Source organism: Erpetoichthys calabaricus, chromosome 15 (assembly GCF_900747795.2).
Source record: "Erpetoichthys calabaricus chromosome 15, fErpCal1.3, whole genome shotgun sequence".
Lineage (NCBI taxonomy): Eukaryota > Metazoa > Chordata > Cladistia > Polypteriformes > Polypteridae > Erpetoichthys > Erpetoichthys calabaricus.
Window position 1 is genome coordinate 83,079,863 of NC_041408.2, and position 23,482 is coordinate 83,103,344.

At 41.8% G+C, this 23,482-nt stretch overlaps 1 protein-coding gene and 1 long non-coding RNA gene across 5 annotated transcripts in view; one reads left to right on the top strand and one right to left on the bottom strand.

The window, feature by feature from the left end:
• Positions 1-2,875: 2,875 nt before the first annotated feature.
• On the top strand, positions 2,876-5,135 carry LOC127525908 (uncharacterized). Of its 4 annotated transcripts, none has more exons than XR_007933531.1 (4): positions 2,876-3,062; positions 3,336-3,366; positions 3,638-4,311; positions 4,394-5,135. It is a non-coding gene; the product is annotated as an uncharacterized LOC127525908 (long non-coding RNA). The 4 variants fall into 4 exon arrangements; XR_007933529.1 differs by lacking the exon at positions 2,876-3,062 and having other exon boundaries at positions 3,079-3,366; positions 4,394-4,540; positions 4,580-5,135; XR_007933530.1 differs by lacking the exon at positions 2,876-3,062 and adding an exon at positions 3,079-3,217.
• A 1,750-nt stretch (positions 5,136-6,885) lies between these two features.
• LOC114665758 (collagen alpha-1(XIX) chain-like) overlaps positions 6,886-23,482 on the bottom strand; it is a 150,162-nt gene continuing 133,565 nt past the window's right edge. The window contains exons 33-34 of the mRNA XM_051919254.1: positions 20,030-20,107; positions 6,886-7,924 (exon numbers count right to left, since the gene is read on the bottom strand). Coding sequence (XP_051775214.1) covers positions 7,806-7,924; positions 20,030-20,107 — 197 coding nt within the window. The 3' untranslated portion in view covers positions 6,886-7,805. The remainder of the gene's footprint in view (positions 7,925-20,029; positions 20,108-23,482) is intronic.

A 23,482-nucleotide genomic window follows, 5' to 3' on the forward strand; every position in this document is an offset into this window, starting at 1 on the left:
TACACGTTAAATAATTAAATAAATATGGTGTCCCTACTTCGCGGAAATTTAGTTATCGCGGTCGGCCTTGGAACCTATCTCCCGCGATAAGTGAGGGATTACTGTAGTATTTTTTTGGGCTTTTTGACGATTTTTTTGGCATGCCTTTCTGACTTCGATTTTCGGTTAGAAGTTTTGTCAATCAAATTGTTGTCCCCTGGTTACGATCCTTGCTTACTTCTCAACTACGTCTTTCCTCCTGATCCATATCTTGTTATTTGCTATTTTTTTCCACTCTTTGGGTGTGATTTTCCAGTTTATCGATGGCGCCACTGCACCACCAACCTTGCCCAATGGTTGTTCTTCTTTATACAAATTAACAACAAGTTAAGTGGCATTTTTTGGTTTTGCCTGCTCCTGAGCTGGGCAGGGATTTATTACAAAAAGGAATTTAAAACTCTTTTAGGGCTGATGTCGACTTTTGTCAAAAGGAGGAGTTGACAATGGTAACCAACTGTAAACTGTGACAAAACCAACCGTTACATTGGACTCTTGTTGCTAGAAGGAAAGTTAGATTTGACCGAGATTCCCTGCGCTCACGTGAGTAGCATGGCGCAAACAACGGCAAAAATGGCACTGACATCTGGCGAGAAATCAAAGCAAATGCGAAAAGCAAAAAATACAACGTCTTGTCCATTATCTCTGAACTGGACTATGACTCGTCGGACTCCGATTTTGATACAAGTGATCGAAAATGAATGTGAGGTTTCAGCTTCAGCTAGCTGTGGTACTGACAATGTTCGCCAGGGTGGACTGCCACTTAACAATGATAAGAGATAGAAACCAGATTGTAATGCACTGCGACCGTGACTACTGCCGCTGCTGCTGTCCCAGCCATGTGAAGACATAGACAGATAGATAGATAGATAGATAGATAGATAGATAGATAGATAGATAGATAGATAGATAGATAGATAGATAGATAGATAGATAGATAGATAGATAGATAGATAGATAGATAGATACTTTATTAATCCCAATGGGAAATAGCATGCAGCAACAGACGTTTTACGCTGGTTTGTGTGTGAAACCATCCTTTTTTGGAAAAAATATTCAGCCCTCAAAGAGTTAAAGACAACAGCGGACTGGCTTGATCAGTTAAGTGCGGCGAAAACGACCGATGTACGATATTATCGTTTGTCAATTCGCCTGCTGGTGAGCTGAAACCCTTACACTTCACCATTTACAAAATTACATTGTAATATGATGAGAGTCCTGGCAGCTCAGGTGACATCTTTGGGGGTCACAAACACAGCCTTGTGATTTCAGTTCTTATCCACTAGGCTAGATTAGAGTAGGGTGGAATTCGTTTTAAAAGAATTGAGACGCTTATTAAGCATATGTTTATTATGTACAGTATATTTCACCCCTTAACTGCCTGGGAATGTAAATCTCAAAAATGCGTACGTCTATCAACAGCACAAAATAAATCGGTTATGCAGACTTCCTTGGTGGGGGACGTGAGGTATGAGACCGAAGAAATTTTAACAAAGTTCTGCACTGAGCGAGGCTATCGAGCGTAGCTCTACACATGTAGAGTTTCAAGAGAACCCGACACGACACCGGGTCACCAGGGAAAATAAAATGAAGCAGTAAGGAAGGACTGAAGACGAAAATGGAGAGCTGGAATGAAACTGACCGACTCCTATACTTCTATAAGGAAACAGGAATGGTGGGTGACATTTGTGTAACTTCTCACCGAGCCCGCTTTTCAACTTTGTAACAGCCGGGCAAGGGAATACCGTAAAGTGTGAATGTGGATCACAGATCTGCATTACGTTTCAAACACCGAATGAACAGCAGGAACGCACCTCACTCCATGGCCGCCTACAAGCCTGGCACTGGAAGGCTAAGCCTTGAGCACCTCAGTCCCAGTGGCACTCCTGTGGCTGGCACATCTGTTATTCCAACCATTTTGACAAACCAGTGAGTCACTCACCCTGTCTAATGGATTGAATTGCTTCATTATCTTGCTTTTTAATCTTCTCTAATTTTGCATTGAGAAAAGCTCACTGATATAATAGTTTTTAGAAAAAAAATGTTATTTACAGTGTTTACTTAAGCGTAAAATTATTTTTTCATTTTCTTTTTAATTCACCTTTTCTGTGGAGTTATCTCCGTTAATGGCATACAAACACGGACCACCAGCACACACGCTAAAGGGGAGCAGGCATGGGGTCCACAGGTCTGAGCTTGAGGACCGCCGATGTCACTGTGGATGTTGGGGTCAGCCTTGGTATGCCCTGGGTGACAGTCTTTGCTCTTTAAAGAATGGAGAAATGACCCCAGCACCCATGGACCAAAAACACCTCAAATTCGTGCTGCACTTGTTTAAGCCTGGTGGTTTTTCTGAATTATGAGCAAATTCTACCGTTGTTACTTTTGATTCATTACAGCACAAAACAGCATCTCTTAGCACCGTAGTTTGCTTTCAGCCATGGGTCCAGCCAGCTTATCCTTTCAGAAGCTGCTTGTGCCTGTGCAGATGGGAGCCAGCTGTCAGTCCATCAGTGGGCCACCTTTAAAGGGATGGGGGAGTCACATGGGTCAGTTCAGGGTCACCTATTGGCTCGGCTCGCTAGCTGTAGAAGAGGCCCTGCTGACATTGGTGCAGGTAGATTGGCGCTCAACATGGATGGTCTGAAACTGGGATTCAGCTACGGTGACACTAAATACTCCGGCGCCAAGACTTCCTTTAGTAAAGAAACATAAATCTCCATTTCAAACACACTTCATTAATCTTTATTGTGCAGTAGATTATATTTTTACTTTCCATTTTTTTGTTTTGCAGGAGCTTGTCAAGTTTGAGTATAGGAGGGTAACTGATATGCAGCAGACTTGGCACGAAAGTGTCACACTGGTGTTAGAGATGGGCAACTATAAGGGTGGCAGGAGACCAAAGTGCTGAGCAGTGCGCTTCCTATTGGGTATGGGTGTCAGAGTGGAGGAGGGAGCCCCTACAGGCATGGCATGAGGGTGTAAAAGTTGAGGTGGGAGCCCCCTACAGGCATGGGGGTGTAAGAGTTGAGGAGGGCCCCCCTGCTATGGGCATGGGGGTGTAAGAGTTGAGGAGGGTCCCCGCTACGGGCATGGGGGTGTAAGATTTGAGGGAGCCCCCTATGGGCATGGGGGTGTAAGAGTTGAGGAGGGCCCCCCCTACAGGCATGGGGGTGTAAGAGTTGAGGAGGGTCCCCGCTACGGGCATGGGGGTGTAAGAGTTGAGGAGGGCCCCCCCACCATGGGCATGGGGGTGTAATAGTTGAGGAGGGAGCCCCCTACAGTCATGGGGGTGTAAGAGTTGAGGAGGGAGCCCCCTACAGGCATGGGGTGTAATAGTTGAGGAGGGAGCCCCCTACGGGCATGGGGGTGTAAGAGTTGAGGAGGGCCCCCCCCTATGGGCATGGGGTGTAATAGTTGAGAAGGGAGCCCCCTATGGGCATGGGGGTGTAAGAGTTGAGAAGGGAGCCCCCTACGGGCATGGGGGTGTAAGAGTTGAGGAGGGTCCCCGCTACGGGCATGGGGGTGTAAGAGTTGAGGAGGGTCCCCGCTACGGGCATGGGGGTGTAAGAGTTGAGGAGGGAGCCCCCTATGAGCATAGGGGTGTAATAGTTGAGGAGGGAGCCCCCTACGGGCATGGGGGTGTAAGAGTTGATGAGGGAGCTTCCTATGGGGCTATGGGTTGAGGAGAGTTGAGGAGGGAGGCTCATTATGGATTATGGGTATAAGAGTTTTAGAATGAGCCTTATAGAGGTGTGGGGGGTATTAAAGTTAAGGTTATGGGGTTGGTGGTGAAAATTGAGGATTGAGTCTCCTACAGGGGTGAGGGACATGATGGATGTTGAGTAAGCCTCCTTTAGGGTTAGGGGTTGAGGAGGTATGAAAGGTAGGGAAGTTGGGGAGTGAGACTCCAATGGGGTTAGGGCGTGTGAGAGTTGAGAAGTGAGTCTCTTGTAGGGTTATAGATGTAAGAGTTGAGAAGGGAGTCTTCTACATGGGATTGGCGGGGGGCGGGGGCTCAAGAGTTGAGGATTGTGCCTCACTAAGGATCATGGATGTAAGAGTTGAGGAGTGAGCTTAATACAGGGGTAGGGGTATAAGGATGGAGTTTCCAATGGGATTGGGGTGTGAATGCTCAGATACGAGACTCCAATGGGGACAGGGACATGAGAGTTTTATTAGGTAGAATCCTTCAGGGTTAGGGATTGAGGAGGGAGCGTCCTGCAGGTGTGGAAGTATGAAAATTGAGGAGCAAGTCTCCTATATAGGGTTTGGGTGTGTGAGTTGAGGAGTGAGTCTCGTTGAGGGCTATGGATGTAAGGGTTGAGGAGTGATGGATGCTCTTATAAGCATGAAGGTGTGAGAGATGAGGAGTGAGTCTTCCATGTGGTTGCTAGATTTGAGAAGTGAGCCTCTTTTAGCATTATGGGTATACGAGGTAAGGAATGAGCCCCAGGAACTATGGGCTTAAGAGTTGAGGAGTGAGCCCCCTACAGGCCTGGTGGTGTAATAGTTGAGTAGTGAGCCTTTCACAGGTGCAGAGTTATAAGAGTTGACATGTTGAGCCACTTACAGGGTTTGGGGTGTGAGAGGGAAGGAGTGATCCTCGTACAGGGACGTCATAGTTATGAGCCCACCATGCACTAAACAAGAGCACCAGTTGCTCGACAGGCTAAGCTGCTCCATTGTTCACTCTGAAGTGGGGCCTGAGGTGGAAAGCGAAGTGAAGCTGGAAGTGAAGTGACACGCTGCAGGTACACTTGCAATACGTGATGAAAATGTCACAACGTGGGCTGAAGCAAATCTGAAATGCTCCTCAGCCTTCTCGACAGAGCCCACCCTAACGGTGCGACGAAGCTCCGATACTGCTGTTCCTTTTGTGACGCACACAGGAGTGGAGACAATGGGCGCAGGGCAGGAGCTGTCGTTGGAGGGGATGCCAACCCAGACAGGCACAGAAAATGTCTACTAATGCAGTTGCTAAGTCATCGATGAGCATTTTTTTTTCTTCCATTACCATAGCTTGATATGGTGACCCAGCTAATGTTCTTTTTACACAAAAATATAACAATGCAATTCAAGTAAATTGATACATCAAATAAAATGAATGAAATGAATAATCACAATGATGGATCAGACATCCTCATCTTCATTGTTTAAATATCTCATTGTGGTAAAACTCAAAATATACACATAGCACCTTTCAAACAACAGTATGTACAATTCTTACAGAAATCAGAAGTAAGAGTACAAAAAATAAAATAAAATCGATAGAGGGAGCATGCAGACTGAAAAGCCGTTTCTGCAACGTTTCCGAAGCACAGTTTTCTCCGAGTTAAACGAATGGCGTAAGCATCTCCATCCAAAATGTCCGGTAAAACAGATATGGACAAAAAAAAAAAAACAACAGCAAATCGACCTCGGAGTTAAGGAAGCAAAAGGAACAAACGGAAAGTGTGGAGCAGGGTGACGCTTACAGTGCGCCACTTCCGCAGGCCGTCGTCTTCATCGTTCACAGCATCCACGTATTTACAGGTGACGGCGAAAAGAGGACGACCTGCGTCTCCAACGGGTAGTTTAAGGCAGGGGTCGCAAAGTCCGGTCCTGGTGGACCACCGTGGCTGCAAGTTTTCATTGTCACCCTTTTATTAACGAGTGCCCTGTTTGTGCTGCTAATTAACTTCTTGCTGAATTTATTTTAATTGACTTGCTTTCTTAAGATTTGTTTCCCTGAATTCCTTCGTCGTTCCTCTCTTTTGCTTCATTTCTTTCCTTAAATGGCACCCAAACAGAAATGAAACGTGAAGTGAGGGAGTCAACAGAAGACCAGCTGAGTCAGGGCTTCAAACACCAACCAGCTGCTTAATAAGGCGCCGAGTCTTGTCGTTCATTAAACCCGTTCTTTAATTCTGTGTCTTGTTGCTGCTCTCGTGGTGCAATAGCAGACATTTCCGAAACTGTGGATTTTATCTTTTCTGTTCAAACAAGTAAGCCCGTGATTCGCTAGCGAATCGGAAATCCAAGAATGGCAATCAGTTTTTGTTCCGTCCGATATTTGGATGGATGACATATCATGGAGGGTGGGTGCATCTGGGGAAATGTCATTTAATTGAATAAGCATATCTGTACTAAAGCGGTTTCGTTTTGTGGAGACGTGATTCTGTTGCCTTTGCTGACACCGACTGCTGGCACAGTGGAGCACAGCACGTGTAGTGTACAGGTTGTGGTGTTCGTGTGCCAGCCACTGAGTCGGGGAAGCTGCTGGATTTGAGTCTGTGACCGTTATGCGATCTATATTACTGTCACAGTGGATTAGAGCAAGTGTAGTGAACAGGTTGTGTTGTTTGGGCGCCACCTACTGACTCTGGGAAGCCGCTGCGTTTGACTCTGGGGCGTGCGCCACGGAGCAATATGTGGCTCGGTGGGAAGCCGCTGCGTGATGACATATCATGGAGGGTATATGCGGTGGTGTGGGCGGTTTCATCCGGGCGGCTGTACAACCTGGTGTGCACGCTTTACCTCAGGTGTAGTTCACAGGTCGTAGGCATGGCAAAGTTTCCATTTAATTCAATAATGCTATTTGAACTAAAGCGGTTTCTTTGTGTGGGCGCCTTCGTTCATTGTTTGTATCCATGACTGTACAGGTTGTGTTGTCTGGGCGCCACCTACTGACTCTGGGAAGCTGCCGCGTTTTGGGAAGCCGCTGCGTTTGACTCTGGGGCGGGCGCCACGGTGCAGCACGTTGTGTTATTTGGGCGCCACCTACTGACTCTGGGAAGCCACTGCGTTTGACTCTGGACTCTGGAGCGGGCGCAAAGGCCGCAGTGCGCATGCGCCTCGGTGCGTCCGCCGTGCATAAATTAACTGTGGTTTAGTAAGATAGATGTTGTGTGGACCTGAGCAGATCGACATTCCTGAGACCTTCAGCTTTCTTTATTTTCAGATATTGTATGATGGACACCAGTTGTTTTGGTTAATTTTGTATCTCATTATTGTTTAGCAGCTAATTAAGGAAAAAGAAACAATTAAGGGGTCTGAGTCTTCAAGAACAAGTCAATTAAAATTAGTTCAAAAGACGTTAATTAGCAACAAAAAACAGGTCACTCATAATAAGAAAAGGGTCAGAATGAAAACCTGCAGCCATGGTGGTCCTCCAGGACTGGAGTTGGCAACCCCTGGTTTAAGGCATACATTACTGCGGTTTTTATTTTCCCTCTTTGATTATTTTAAAAAATCCGGTAAATCGTATGAATGTTCTCACTACTATTAGATAACCAGTGCAATTCAAGTGCCAGCGAAAAGTAAAAAAAAAACCAAAATATTTTTGCCTGCTTGAAAAAAAAAAAGAACGTTAGGCAATTTGGCACACTGGTAAACAATCTAAAGGTGCCAGTAAATAATGAAATGAAGAAAAAAAAAAACAAAATTTACATGACAAGCAAAATTTTTTCTGTAGACCTCACAAAATAAGAACACATTCTACAAACCGGAGTATGGAATGCTGCCTGGTGAACCAAAGTTTTGTGATTGTATATTACAGTATGAGAAAGAAGAAGAAAAAAAAAAGATTTTACATTTTTTAAATAATATTATACACACTTGTAAACTGTTTCCCCAGATTTAGGAAAAGAAAAAAGAAAAACAAAAAACTCAGAGTGTGAGGCATTATGGGAAAAATGTCTTTTGGCAATGGTCTACAGACCGCAGTGAAGCACGTCATCCCTCCAGGAATTGGACGTGACAATGGAGACGTCACTGGTTGCTCGCTCCTATCCGCTCCTCCTGGCATTAGAGGCAGGATGCACGCAGTCGGCTGGGTTACACTTGCCATGAGGACCTTGTGGTCCCGGTGGACCAGGCGGCCCAGGGTGTCCAAACCCAGGAAGACCTAAGGAGGAAATTAGAAAGAAATGATGAATCAGGACAAAGGACTAGGTGACAGGAGATGGTGAGTAAATAACGTCAAAGTCGGCCGAGTGTAACGCAGAATAATATTCAATAATCTGTAAATTAAGAAAGAAACTGCTTTCTGGAAGTAAGTTATGGTAATTTCTTCATCTCAAAGTTTGAACAATGTGCTTACCGATAACAATTTCGTGCTGTAACGCGGAGTCCAAGAATTGACCAGAGTGGGCCAGTTTATAACTTAATTACCTGTACGTACTGTATATCCCATCTTTCTTATTTGTTTGAAACGACACTTGTGCATCCTTTGTGTAGTGGAGGGATATTTTGTATATAAGGTGATAAATATTTTACACGTCTTTATTTGTAAGCTAGACGCACCAATTGTTATATACCGCATATACTCGTGGATAAGTTCTCCTGCGGATAAGTCGGGACCTGATTTTACCGTATGATTTCTGGTATTTTATAATGTCGGTCGTATAAGTCGAATGCGGAATTGGTAGAAGAGATTATGAAATGCTAACGCCCAACTCAGAGAGTAACCATGGAGCACACGGCCTTTTTATTCTATGTGGGTGTGGCAATGCGCTGTATCAGCGTGTCCTCCTAACCCCTCTCTCTCTCTATATTGTGCCTACGTGACCACACGGTAATACCCGCACTATTCCGAAGCGATGTTTACACTGTTTTGTGTTTTTTATCTCACACCCTCGTAAACCTTTATCGTAAGATCATCCCTTATCTATGATGGAGCGTTCGATCAGAAGAAAATATGAAGCTGGATTTAAATTAAACGTCGTTGAAGTAGCAAAAGAAATTGGTAACTGCGCTGCTGCAACAAAATTCGATGCGTCTGAGAAACTGATGTGAGATTGGAAGAGGCAAGAAGATGTAAAAAAAAAAAAATTAAGCGTTGTGTTTTTGAATGGGCGTATAAGTCGGGGGTCTGATTTTATGATCGATTTTTCAGGTTTCAAGACGTGAGTATATACGGTAAGTGTTTTTATTAGGCTTTGTGTATGTTCACATCTAAGTAACCAGTCCCGACTCTTTAGGACGGACTCAGGAGGTGAAATTTATTACAGGGTTGGTGTGGGTAGAGGGAGTGCCTCAAATCTGTTTGGCAAGGGGGATGCAGTGTAGGACATTCTGTAAAAGGCCGTAAAACTGCCTAGCTGGCAAGCTTCAGCTAAATAAATGGGGTGGGGGGCATTGTATAAGCCTATTCACTACTTGAGGACAGGTGTGGAAAGGCAGGGTGTGCCACCCCACTGGTCTGAAGTCTGGCTGTTTGGGACTGGTTTTGAATCAGATGCCATTCTGTACCACAAAGCCCTACTGGCGAAAAGATTTGGACAGGAATGTATAAAGCTGGTCGCTTTACTCCTCTCTCTCTCACACACACACCATGGCCATGAAGAGAACACAATGAGGAGCACAACTCGGCAGCCATATTGAGACAGGCACACGGGCCCAACATGACCAGAGACATCTGAGTGACTGCAAGTCTGTGTGCCACCTGAAATGACATATCAGTATTTATCAGGTTGTATGGTTTGCCAATATTCACATGTACCATGCATCCTTATTATTATTATTTTATAAGTAAAAGTACTAAAATACAAAGCCTTATAAACAGAGGTAAGTCTATGGGGCTTGAGGTGTCCTGATAAAGTCAACCAAATAAAGAGTACCTGTTCCGAAACCCCACGTGTATTTTAACATAAATATCCCTCGTCCGGGGTGCCCAAGAGGACGACGACAGAACTGTGACAGAGGAAGCGACGTCAGAGATTGGGGTCTTTTCATGTGAATGTCAGAAAACGTAACCTATGAATAATCATCTTCTTCTTCTTTCGGCTGCTCCCGTTAGGGGTCAGCACAGCGGATCATCTTCTTCCATAACTCTTGAATAATACGGATCACTAAATCAAAAGCCGCCCAGGACAACATTCACTCCTTGACATTTCTGATTTTCAGTAAGCTTTTCTCAGGCTGTTTATATCCAGATGTTGCTGTCTGTTTTATTTTCTAATATATTTTCTACTATTTGGTATTGTTGTATGTTAATAAATACCATGTTGCTTTTATATTTCCTATACTTTGACTGAAATAACAAGCGGGCATCAAGTGTGGGCAAAATTGCTACTTTCTTATTCACAGTTATTGAGGTTGCTTCTCAATAATTAGAACAACTGCAGGTTAAAGTCAGACACGGTTTGGTTAGTAAGTGTCAAATAACCAAAGGAGTTGCACTTTTGTGTGTGTCGTGATGTCACCGTGATGTTTGTCAGAGTTGGTGACAGTGAGTCCCTATGTAGAGAAGCCTATACGGATTATTGCGGAGTGACTGGCATTTGGCACCACTCGAGACTTTGTCTGGCTAGGACTGTTGTGTGTGTGTGTGTTAATCTTCAAATGTGAGAGAATATGAACCCAATAAAAAATGTTCCTGGCAAGACTCACTAACTTCACGATAACATAAAGAGCGTTCCCATTTTTTGTGGGTTGTGGCAGCTATCACCACAATCATCTTTCCCAGAATTGCTCGGGAGTCTGCAACGTCCCACGTCATTCGGAGCCCCGACGTAAAGACCGGCTACATTTCATTCTGCAGTATCCGATATTAAGATTCCTGTGTTGGTGTGCATTGCTTATTACGATTTTTCTGTTTCCGATTATGAACTAGTTAGTTATTTTTCTAGTCTATAGAGGTTTACTTTGTTTGGGTTGGCCTGTGATGGTGCAGGTCAGCCCCACACTACCAGGGAGCCTCTTGAACCCACTACTGCTGATAATGTGCCAGAGGTGAGATGAGAACACTTGCACAAAGCAAGGGGTAGGTGCAAAAAGGCTCCAGTGCTTTTATTAAAAACAAACCAAAAATTCAAACAATAAGTGCAGTGCATCCACACGATCGATAAATAAAAAACCCAATGAGAAGTGAATCGGTGGACGTTAAAATCAATCCAATAAATAATCCTTTAAAACGAGGTTAAAACATGCTAGGAAACTGTCCTTAAAAAACATGAGCCCCTGGCGCTCTCATTTATAAGCTGATGTCTCCTTAGTTTAACCTTAATGGGTCCTTGCAGCTAAGGATGCGCCAGATTTTGGCAGTTCTGCCCACCTTCTGCGCTGCTCCTAGGCTCGGACCCCTGTAGCCATCTCTGGGCACCATTCCCCAACCAGGCTTGTGTCCCTGTGGTCCATGGAGACCCCCATCGGGCAGGACGCCTCACTGAGCCTATCCCTGGCGAGCAGCACTTACGTCACTCCAGCTTAACAGGTCGCTCAGCTGGGGTGACCATCAGCCCCCGAGTGTTGGCCGCACGCTCCCTCAAGGGACTTCCTCCTGGCTGTCTGCCTTCTCTCTTTCTCGTTCACTCTCTCCGTCTCTCTCTCGCGCCTGCCTTTTCTCTCCCCTTTTCTTTCTTTTCTTGTGCCAGCTCTCTTATATGCATCTGTGGGCACCACGTCTCAAACGTGCACCACAGGAAGCCAATGAAACAATTGAAACAACACCACACCCTCACGTGAAGGTGCGTCTCACCCCAATTACTCCACCAACACCCCTGCATCTGCGTGAGCACGCACACCCACGGAGATCGAGCCGGCCAATTAATTATTTAGTTACTAAAACGGCCCTCTTTTTCTCAGCCGCAGACCCGCTATACCACCTGGCCGTAAATATCTTTTTTGTGGAGTGTCTGTGGTCACAGTGGTCAAGCGCCGACTGATCAGTCAGTTTCTCTTGCTGTTTTCTAGGAGTAAACCTGGCCGCTCTGCTCTCCATTTACGCCAAAGGAGGACAGTGAGCGATGATCAGCTTTCTGCACAATTTCGAGATGGTGCTTTACCATGGCAGAGTGTTGTTACAAATGGATTGAAAAGTTCAACTAAGAACATGTTAGGCGCCCACCAACACTGAGCAAGTCTGAGCCATGATTGTGATGAACCGATGAGGATTTTGCCCCTCGGTACGCCTTCAGCCCACAAAATGAAGATCACTGCTTGCTGCTGCTTTTTGTTGCCAACGGAGAATGGAGGAGCCCTAGAAAACGACAAGCAAAACTCACTGATCGAATGTCGAAACTTGACCACTGTGACCACAGAAACATCACAGGTGTCCACACATGCACAGAGAAAGCTGTAAAGTCAACCCAAACAGAATGATTACAGATAATTATGGACTTAGTCTCGTATTTGTAGGCCAGGTCTACTGAGAGGAACGAGAAAAACTGTCAAGGCGAGGTGTTCTGCTATTCACACAACTGTACAACACGCCCAATCTGTGTGGATTAGGGGGCTCAGATCACTAATTCCCAATGGAGGCCCTGGACACAACACTACCCAGAAGGAGCCGGCATTCCGTAATACCACTGAGATCATGATGATGATCTCCGGCTGGAGATCATAAACCAGAGGTCAGAGGAGTTTGAGAAGGGTCACCCAGTGCAATAGCTGAGCTGGCGCAGGTGCTGCTAACAGGACTGGGCAGACCATCTCGGGCTGATGGTTTCCGTCAAAACACCTCATTAAGCGTTCTTAATGGGATAATAAGCTTAGGTCCGGCTATGGCATTCCTTTACAAGTCAATTAACAAAGCATGTGTGTCGCTTTTGTGGGGTTTCTGGGGTTTGGTTTCAGCCTGGTAGAGCACATTGAAATTGGTGATAATGAGTGATACGTTGGAACAGCCACTCTGCCCCTCCATGTGATCTCACCCTGCTCTAATCCTTAGATGTTCAAGGGGAATTCACCCGTCCTTAAAAACACAGAAATGAAACAAAAGCACAGTCAAAGTAAAATTAGTAGGAGCACTGGACCACCACACTGACTCAATACAAGTGGGCACGGTGGTGACCAGCAGGAAACCAGAGTTCACATCTCTGCATGGGGTTGGCATGTTCTCCCCGTGTCTGCATGGGATTCCTCCCACAGTCCACAGACATGCAGGTTAGGTGGATTGGTGATATTATACTGGCCCTGGTGTGTGTGTGCATGTGTGTGTGTGTTTGCCCTGCGATAGACTGGCATCCTGCCCAGGGTTTGTTCCTGCATTGCACCCAATGCTAGCTGGGTTAGACTCCAGCAGACTCCTGCGACCTGTTCAGGACTAAGCGGGTTACAGATTGACTGACTAAATACAGCAATAAGTGACTGCCAGTGGGGTTTTGGGGGGAATGGCTGGGGGGGCTCCCATTTATTCATTTCATTATAAAGTATTCACCCTCATTCTTGAACCCTCCTGATATAAAGGATGTGGTCAGCTGCCAGTCGGTCACCTCGCCCTGTTCAGAACGTGAAGCGCACACAGGCCAGCGTTCTTCAGTCCTCGGGACCCTCGCTCATGAGCACAGAGCAATTGATAATGTCACGCCAAACACGGTTTTATTTACCCCCCAAAAAAATCACAAAATATGTATTTATGTTTTTAAAAATTAATGTCATTTTTCATGTAGATCTAAAGAGGGAACCCATTGGGTTTGAAACACAAAACCCCCCTAACACCTCACAGGGCATTTACAGTATAGGACAATCAGCTGACAGCTCAGGCCGGTGACCTCCCTTGGACTAATTCTATGATCTCTAAGACCAACCGGCTGCACAGTGACAATTTATGGGAGTCACATTAAAGGGGGTGAAGACTTACGAGATCAATTATGTTGTGTTCATGAGAGTTCCTTTGGTCACTTCAGTTTTTATTTTTTGTCTGGTGCCTCCTGATTCACTGGTATGAGAAAACCCCCTCATATGATATATCGTTCAACTCGTCTTCATGTCCGGTTAAGCAAGATGCCAAGATTTTTGGGGTTTCTCCCATTTCTGAACTTCTAAACCAGTCTCTCGAGAGCCCCGATCAGAGCCTCCATTGACTCCATGAAGATCACAGCATCATCAGCCAAGTCAAGATCAGGGAATATCTCCTCACCAACAGATAACCCACAGCTGCTGGACCCCATGACCCTGCCCAACACCCAGTCCATGCTGGACCCCTGATGAAACCCAGAATGCAGAGGTTTTGACTCCACTCTGCACAGCACTCACAGTACCAGTGTACAGGCCGGCCATGATGTCCAGCAACTTTGGCAAGAGCCAAATCTTCATAAAATAGAAAGATTTCTTTCACAGAATGATCTGTGAATACATGAAGCTCCATAGAGCACACAATGCAAAATGGAGTGGTCAGTAAGGGCAATCCAAGTGGAACAAATCCCAGTACACAATCCAACAGCAAAGTCAAAAAACCGAGAAAAACGATCAAAAGTCCAATTAATCACAAAAAAGCACAGAGCTAAACTAAGAAACACTCACCAAACTCCCAAATGAATTTAAAATGAAACAACAGGAACTGTGGCAGACCCTTCAGAGTTATAGGGCGGACGGCAGTTCCTGCCTGTGATTGGCCCAGACCACAAAATACATGGAACATAAGAAAGGCAGCTTATATACATAAACTAAAAAATAGTGAAGGATGGACATAATCAACATAAATAAAAGAATCAAAAATGAACAAGAGATGCACAAAATGTGAATTTGAACCCCCCGGGCTGAGACATGACAAGCAGCTTACGCTATTTCAGACTTATTGTGCTTTTCATTTGTAATTAATTTAGACAACTTTGCAGAACTCTGCTTTTGCGCTGACATTAGAGGGTCTTTTTTCTATTGACCAGTGTCAAGAAAAATTCAATGAGATTCAAAGGGTGTGAACAGTTTTAATAGGCACTGTACATAGATAGAAAGTTATTAAAGGCACTATATGATAGATAGATAGATAGATAGATAGATAGATAGATAGATAGATAGATAGATAGATAGATAGATAGATATGTAAGGCACTATATAATAGATACTATAGTTAGATATGTAAGGCACTATAAAATAGAATGATATGTAAGGCACTATATAATAGATAGATAGATAGATAGATAGATAGATAGATAGATAGATAGATAGATAGATAGATATGTAAGGAACTATACAATAGATAGATATGTAAGGCACTATATAATAGATAGTTAGATAGATATATAGATAGATAGATATATAGATAGATAGATAGATAGATAGATAGATAGATAGATAGATAGATAGATAGATAGATAGATATGTATGGAACTATACAATAGATAGATATGTAAGGCACTATATAATAGATAGATAGATAGATAGATAGATAGATAGATAGATAGATAGATAGATAGATAGATAGATAGATAGATAGATAGATAGATAGATATGTAAGGAACTATACAATAGATAGATATGTAAGGCACTATATAATAGATAGATAGATAGATAGATAGATAGATAGATAGATAGATAGATAGATAGATAGATATGTAAGGAACTATACAATAGATAGATATGTAAGGCACTATATAATAGATAAATAGATAGATAGATAGATAGATAGATAGATAGATAGATAGATAGATAGATAGATATGTAAGGAACTATACAATAGATAGATATGTAAGGCACTATATAATAGATAGATAGATAGATAGATAGATAGATAGATAGATAGATAGATAGATAGATAGATAGATAGATATGTATGGAACTATACAATAGATAGATATGTAAGGCACTATATAATAGATAGATAGATAGATAGATAGATAGATAGATAGATAGATAGATAGATATGTAAGGAACTATACAATAGATAGATATGTAAGGCACTATATAATAGATAGATAGATAGATAGATAGATAGATAGATAGATAGATAGATAGATAGATAGATAGATAGATATGTAAGGAACTATACAATAGATAGATATGTAAGGCACTATATAATAGATAGATAGATAGATAGATAGATATGTAAGGAACTATACAATAGATAGATATGTAAGGCACTATATAATAGATAGATAGATAGATAGATAGATAGATAGATAGATAGATAGATAGATAGATAGATAGATAGATATGTAAGGAACTATACAATAGATAGATATGTAAGGCACTATGTAATAGATAGATAGATAGATAGATAGATAGATAGATAGATAGATAGATAGATAGATAGATAGATAGATAGATAGATAGATAGATATGTAAGGAACTATACAATAGATAGATATGTAAGGCACTATATAATAGATAGATAGATAGATAGATAGATAGATAGATAGATAGATAGATAGATAGATAGATAGATAGATAGATAGATATGTAAGGAACTATACAATAGATAGATATGTAAGGCACTATATAATAGATAGATAGATAGATAGATAGATAGATAGATAGATAGATAGATAGATAGATATGTAAGGAACTATACAATAGATAGATATGTAAGGCACTATATAATAGATAGATAGATAGATAGATAGATAGATAGATAGATAGATAGATAGATAGATAGATAGATAGATAGATATGTATGGAACTATACAATAGATAGATATGTAAGGCACTATATAATAGATAGATAGATAGATAGATAGATAGATAGATAGATAGATAGATAGATAGATAGATAGATAGATAGATAGATATGTAAGGAACTATACAATAGATAGATATGTAAGGCACTATATAATAGATAGATAGATAGATAGATAGATAGATAGATAGATAGATAGATAGATAGATAGATAGATAGATAGATATGTAAGGAACTATACAATAGATAGATATGTAAGGCACTATATAATAGATAGATAGATAGATAGATAGATAGATAGATAGATATGTAAGGAACTATACAATAGATAGATATGTAAGGCACTATATAATAGATAGATAGGTAGATAGATAGATAGATAGATAGATAGATAGATAGATAGATAGATAGATAGATAGATAGATAGATATGGAACTATACAATAGATAGATATGTAAGGCACTATGTAATAGATAGATAGATAGATAGATAGATAGATAGATAGATAGATAGATAGATAGATAGATATGTAAGGAACTATACAATAGATAGATATGTAAGGCACTATATAATAGATAGATAGATAGATAGATAGATAGATAGATAGATAGATAGATAGATAGATAGATAGATAGATATGTAAGGAACTATACAATAGATAGATATGTAAGGCACTATATAATAGATAGATAGATAGATAGATAGATAGATAGATAGATAGATAGATAGATAGATAGATAGATAGATAGATAGATAGATAGATAGATAGATATGTAAGGAACTATACAATAGATAGATATGTAAGGCACTATATGATAGATAGATAGATAGATAGATAGATAGATAGATAGATAGATAGATAGATAGATAGATAGATAGATATGTATGGAACTATACAATAGATAGATATGTAAGGCACTATATAATAGATAGATAGATAGATAGATAGATAGATAGATAGATAGATAGATAGATAGATAGATAGATAGATAGATAGATAGATAGATAGATAGATAGGAAAGGCACACCCTACAAATTGAGACGTTTTAATGGCTGCTTTTCTGAGGTCTTGCAGTGGTGCACATTCCAAGTATTTTCACATGCAAATCACCTCCCAGCTCCATTCATCACTGGGTACTTCGCCGCGGTGACACAACACAAAAGCCAGACTGCACACAAATGCAGGGATCTGCCAGCCCCCCTCTCTGCTAGGCACATAATGACATCAATTAAGAGAGGAAATGGCTTACTGGACAGCTCATTAGTGAACTGTCATGCTTTGTGGGAAATCTATGTTTTGCTAATTTTCCCAGATATACTGAAGGCAGCCTCACAGCAGCCACAGTGACCCTCATGCTCCAAAAGTCTGATTGATGGCTATCCTGGACAAGTTAAAGTTACAGATAAGAAGGCTGGAGCACGGCTGCACCAGGTGGTAGGTGCTCTTGAGCTAAAATGCTTTTAGGATCATTGCACACAATAAATCTTTTGTTATGGGTCCAATGATGGGCTGGCACCCTCTTCCAGCGTTGCTTCCTACAGCACATTCTGCCTGATGCTGCTGGAATTGGCTCTGACCAGCCCCTGGCCTACGCTGGTCTCCAGTAAGTATGTGTATTAAAATGAATAAACAGTATTACAGAGGAGTAATTATATACTTTAGGGTCTGACTCACATCACGTCAGATTCACCCACTAAAACACAATTAGGAGCAGTCCTGTCTCCCTTTGTCTTCACTCAGTATACCTTGGACTATAAATATAACAGCTGGTCATGTCACCTGCACAAATTCTCTGATGACTCTGCACTTATGGGGTATATTGATAAGGGGGATGAGACAGAGGAGAGGTGGACAACCTTGAGCATTGCCTGTAACTCAGAATCAGCAAAATCAAGGAACGGCACACCAAAGACCCTCTATGTCCAGTCACTATCCAGGGAGTGGATTAAGAGGTACTGCACTCCTACAAGGATAGATAGATAGATAGATAGATAGATAGATAGATAGATAGATAGATAGATAGATAGATAGATAGATAGATAGATAGATAGATAGATAGATAGACAGATGGATGACAGGTGCTATATGATAGATAGATAGATAGATAGATAGATAGATAGATAGATAGATAGATAGATAGATAGATAGATAGATAGATAGATAGATAGATTATGAAAGGTGCTATATGATAGATAGATAGATAGATAGATAGATAGATAGATAGATAGATTATGAAAGGTGCTATATGATAGATAGATAGATAGATAGATAGATAGATAGATAGATAGATAGATAGATAGATAGATAGATAGATAGATAGATTATGAAAGGCACTATATGATAGATACATAGATAGATAGATAGATTATGAAAGGCACTATATGATAGATACATAGATAGATAGATAGATAAATAGATAGATAGATAGATAGATAGATAGATAGATAGATAGATAGATGATATGTAAGGCACTATATAATAGATCTATCTATTATATAGTGCCTTACATATCTAGCTATCTCTTATATAGTGCCTTTAATGTCTGTCTATCAATGACAAAGTGCCTTTGATATTTATCAAACTATTTTTTTAATGATTTCTGTCTTTACTGTCCGTTGTCTCCTGACTCTCCAGTACGAGAGAGCCCCCAAATATGATATACTGTTTGACTCGTCTTGATGTCCAGTTATACAAGAGGTTGAGTTATTTAGGGTTCACTCCTATTTTTGATCCCACTTTTGATCCATAAAGCCCCCATTTTAGGCCTATTTTGAAGAGTATTTTGTGCAGGAATGTACACCTGTATGATAAAGAGTAAGCCAATAGGTGTATTCAGCAAAAACGATGAAAAGTTCTGCAGAACACATCAACCGACACCAGGGGTTCACCCCCTAATTGGATACAAGGAGTCAAAGGTTCTCCTTTTCACAAAACTTTGAAATAATGAGGATTGGTAAAATAGATGTGTAGAGTATCGTTTTCGTTTTATGCTCCTTTGAGGTTGCTGATCGCAAATATGATTACATTTTTGATATTTGATCCTTTATCGGTGGTCCAAGCTCTCTAAGAAGGTTACAAATAACAAATTTCAAACATAAGCATGTGGGGTATTGTTTTAAACTATTTCAAGGCCGGTGATTATGAAGATGTTGTTATTTTTGAGTTTTGATCCTTTCCTAGCCCACTATGGACCTCCATCAGAGGGTGAAGAATGACAACTTTCTATTCTAATCGAGAATATTTAGACTGATGCACACATTTTATTCTTTCAAATATCTGACACAATTATTCTTGTTTATTACATACTCCTACCTCCTTGAAGTAGAATGTTACTTTTGTCATGGACACCACTAATCAGGGCGGCTTACGGCTTATGGGCTGAAGGTGTACAGGAGCCGATGTCCCTGTCTGTTGGATCATCACAATCACAGTCTGGACATACAGTACTTAGTGTTGCTGTCAGCAGTGGACGTAGATGGGCAAAATCAGTTGTATACCACAAGACATCTTCAGAGGTCCTATGGAGTACGAGCCTCAGCATGGGTCAGTGCGAATGGGACCTGCACAGTATTAGGCAGGTGGTTTTAATGTTATGGCTGATCAGGGGATATAAGAACTTTTAGAGACAAACTACGTGTGAAAAGTATTCCAAACTTTAATAATAATCTGCCTACCTGGGGCTCCAGCTGCACCTTTGTCACCGGGAAGGCCGATTCCAGGCTGTCCACGTTCTCCTTTTTGCCCTCGGTAGCCTGCATGTAAGACATATTTGAAATCACATGTTATGGAAATTAGAACATTAAAACAATCGCAATGAGAATGGATAGTTGTCTTTCACGAGCTCACCCTTTGTATCCACCTAATTTCTCCAAAATAACATCAAGTCGAGATTTGAAGGACCCCTAAAGTCCGACTCTCACCAACTATGGAAAAACCTAGGATGTCACATCTTTCAAGTTTTCGGCAAATTGAAAAAATGAAGTCACCCCTATAATTAATGATCTGCATATTTCATTTATCCTGAGCTTCACGTACACAATTTTGTTTTTTTTCACGAATCAAAAACACCTGCCATTTAAATCACCCAGTTGCAGCATTTAAATCATGTGATCGTAATCGACGTTTTCACTGGTAGGCGGTCTTTCCTCATTGGTCAGTGGAGTTGCTCGGTTTTTGTCTGGCAGCATGTAGAATACTGTGCACATACGTGCTTCTTCCATTGTGTTTTGACTGGAATGAAGACATATTTGGCCATCACCACTACCTTATAATATCTGGAAAGACCCCATAAGTCCAAAAACTAAAAAAAAAACTCAATTTGGAAAAAAACAAAATGGCAGTTACAAGGTGTTTCTATTGTACGTGAGTACAGTCGTAGCCAAACGTTTTGAGAATGACCCAAATATTAATTTCACAAAGTTTGCTGCCTCAGACAAAGAAAAATAACATGGCAAATTTATCTCTTTCAAATTAAATCTACAACATGGTAAAGTGTGTAGAAAGTGAAGATCTCTGAATATGTTCTGAATTCTTTGTAAGAGCTGTGCCTTCTGTCTTGGCTTTTAAATGAGGCTGAAGACTCACGTCTGGCCTACCCTGCATAGAGCTGCTGTACATATTAGATATACATTCACCAAGCTAACTCTGTGGAACATTTTAAAAAGCTGCTAAAAACTCATTATTTTATTATGGCTTTCTCGTAGATAAATTTTAGTTGTACAGTGGAACCTTGGGTCACGACCGTAATTCGTTCCAAAACTCTGGTTGCAACCTGATTTGGTCGTGACCTGAAGTAATTTCCCCTATAGGATTGTATGTAAATACAATTAATCCGTTCTAGACCGTACAAACTGTATATAAATATATATTTTTTTAAAGATTGTTAAGCACAAAAATAGTTAATCATACCATAGAATGCACATCGTAATAGTAAACTAAATGTAAAAACATTGAATAACACTGAGAAAACGTTGAACAGAGAAAACTAACACTGCAAGAGTTCACGCTACAGCCTTATGAACCACACACGGTAAACACTTCTTTTTAACGAGTTTTAAGCACAGGGAAAAAAATGAACATTTCAAAAATCTGTAATTTATACATAAACAACCAAGAAAACTAACCTTGCATGAGTCGAGTTCTGGCATGAAGGAAGTGAGCAGGAAGCTGGGTGGAGAGGAGATTACAATTTTAAGGTAAAGTTCCTCTGTGCGATGCACGTCTGACCGAGAACAATGTACTGTACAGGGAGAGACTGAACACGTGTGGAAATCATCGGTGTGTACGAACTGGAAGAGAAACTGGCTTGTTCGTCACCCGAGTGTGTGGTCGTGAACAGATGCAAAAGTTTGGCAAACTTTTTTGGTCGTAACCCGATTTGTACGTGTTCCGAGACGTTCGTGACCCCGAGGTTCCACTGTATACCCAATAGAATATATGGGCATGGAATTATCACATTGTGACGTGTCTCACTACTGCATGAGCTGTACAGCCGTGGCCAAAAGTTTTGAGAATGATACAAATTTAATTTTTTGCAAAGTTTGCTACCTTGGTTTTTATATGACAATTTGCATAATCTCCAGAATGTTCTGAAGAGTGATCAGATGAATTGCAATTAATTGCAAAGTCTCTCTCCAAAACCTCACTTCCACTGCATGTCTGCCCTGCCACAGTAGGACCTGCTGATGTCATTTCAGTGATCCTCTCATTAACACAGGTGAGAGTGTCGACGAGGACAAGGCCAGAGATCACTCTGGCATGCTGACTGAGTTAGAACAGAGAGGTCCAATTATTGGGAAGAAGGCTTCAGGGCACCAGGACCGTCTCCTAAAGTTGATTCAACTGCGGGCACCACCAGGGCAGGGCTAGCTCAGGAATGGCAGCAGGCAGGTGTGAGTGAGGCGAAGACTTTTGGAGGATGGCCTGGTGGGTGTCAAGAAGGGCAGCAAAGAAGCCAAGAAACACATCAGGGACAGATTGATATTCTGCAGAAGATACAGGGATTAGACTGCTGAGGACTACTGGGGTGAAGTCATTTTCTTTAATGAATCTCCTTTCCGATTGTTTGGGACATCCGGAAAAAAGAAAAGGTGAGTGGCGCTACCATCAGTCCTGTGTCATGCCAACAGTTAAGCATCCCAAGACCATTCATGTCACGTGGGGTTGCTTCTCACTCACAATTTGGCCTAAGAACACAACCAGGAATAAAGAATGGGACCAAAACATCCTCTGAGAGCAACTTCTCCCACCCATCCAAGAACAGTTTGGTGACCCACAATGCCTTTTCCAGCATGATGGAGCATTGGGCCATAAGGGGAACAAAATATCAACATTTGGGGTCCATGGTCAGGAAACTCCCCAATGAAAACTTGTGGTCAATCCTCAAGAGGCGGGTGGATAAATAAAAACCCACCAACTGTGACTAACTCCAAGCATTGATTATGGGCTGCCATCAGTCAGGATTGGGCCCAGAAGTTGACTGACAGCCTGCCAGGGCGAATTGCAGAGGTCTTGAAGAAGAAAGAAGGGCCAACACTGCACATATTGACTCTGTGCATAAACTTAATGTCATTGTCAATAAAAGCCTTTGAAACTTCTGAAATGCTTGTCATTCTACTTCTGTACACCACAGAAACATCTGACAAAAAGATCTAAAAACACTGAAGCAGCAAAGTTTGTGAAAACTAATACTTCTCAAAACATTTGGCCATGACTTGGTCACACAGTACATAGTCATTTACTCCATGAGCAATGCTCTTCCAGGAAACCTTGGTTCATGGCATTTATGGGGATGTTACTATGAGGTGTGCCACCTGCCTCATATACCCCTTTATCCCCTGATGGCAGTGGCATCATTCGTCAGGATAATGCACCCTTGCCATACTGCAAAAGATGGTTTGAGGGACATGATAAAGAGTTCAAGGTGTTGACTTGGCCTCCGAATTCCCCCGGTCCCAATCCGATTGAACATCTGTGGTGGGACAAGCCCGATCCATGAAGGCCCTACCTCACAACTTACAGGACTTGCAGGATCTGCTGCTAACGTCTTAGTGCAGATACCACAGGGCACCTTCAGAAGTCTTGTGGAGTCTGTGCCTCAATGGGTCACCACGAATGGGACAATATTA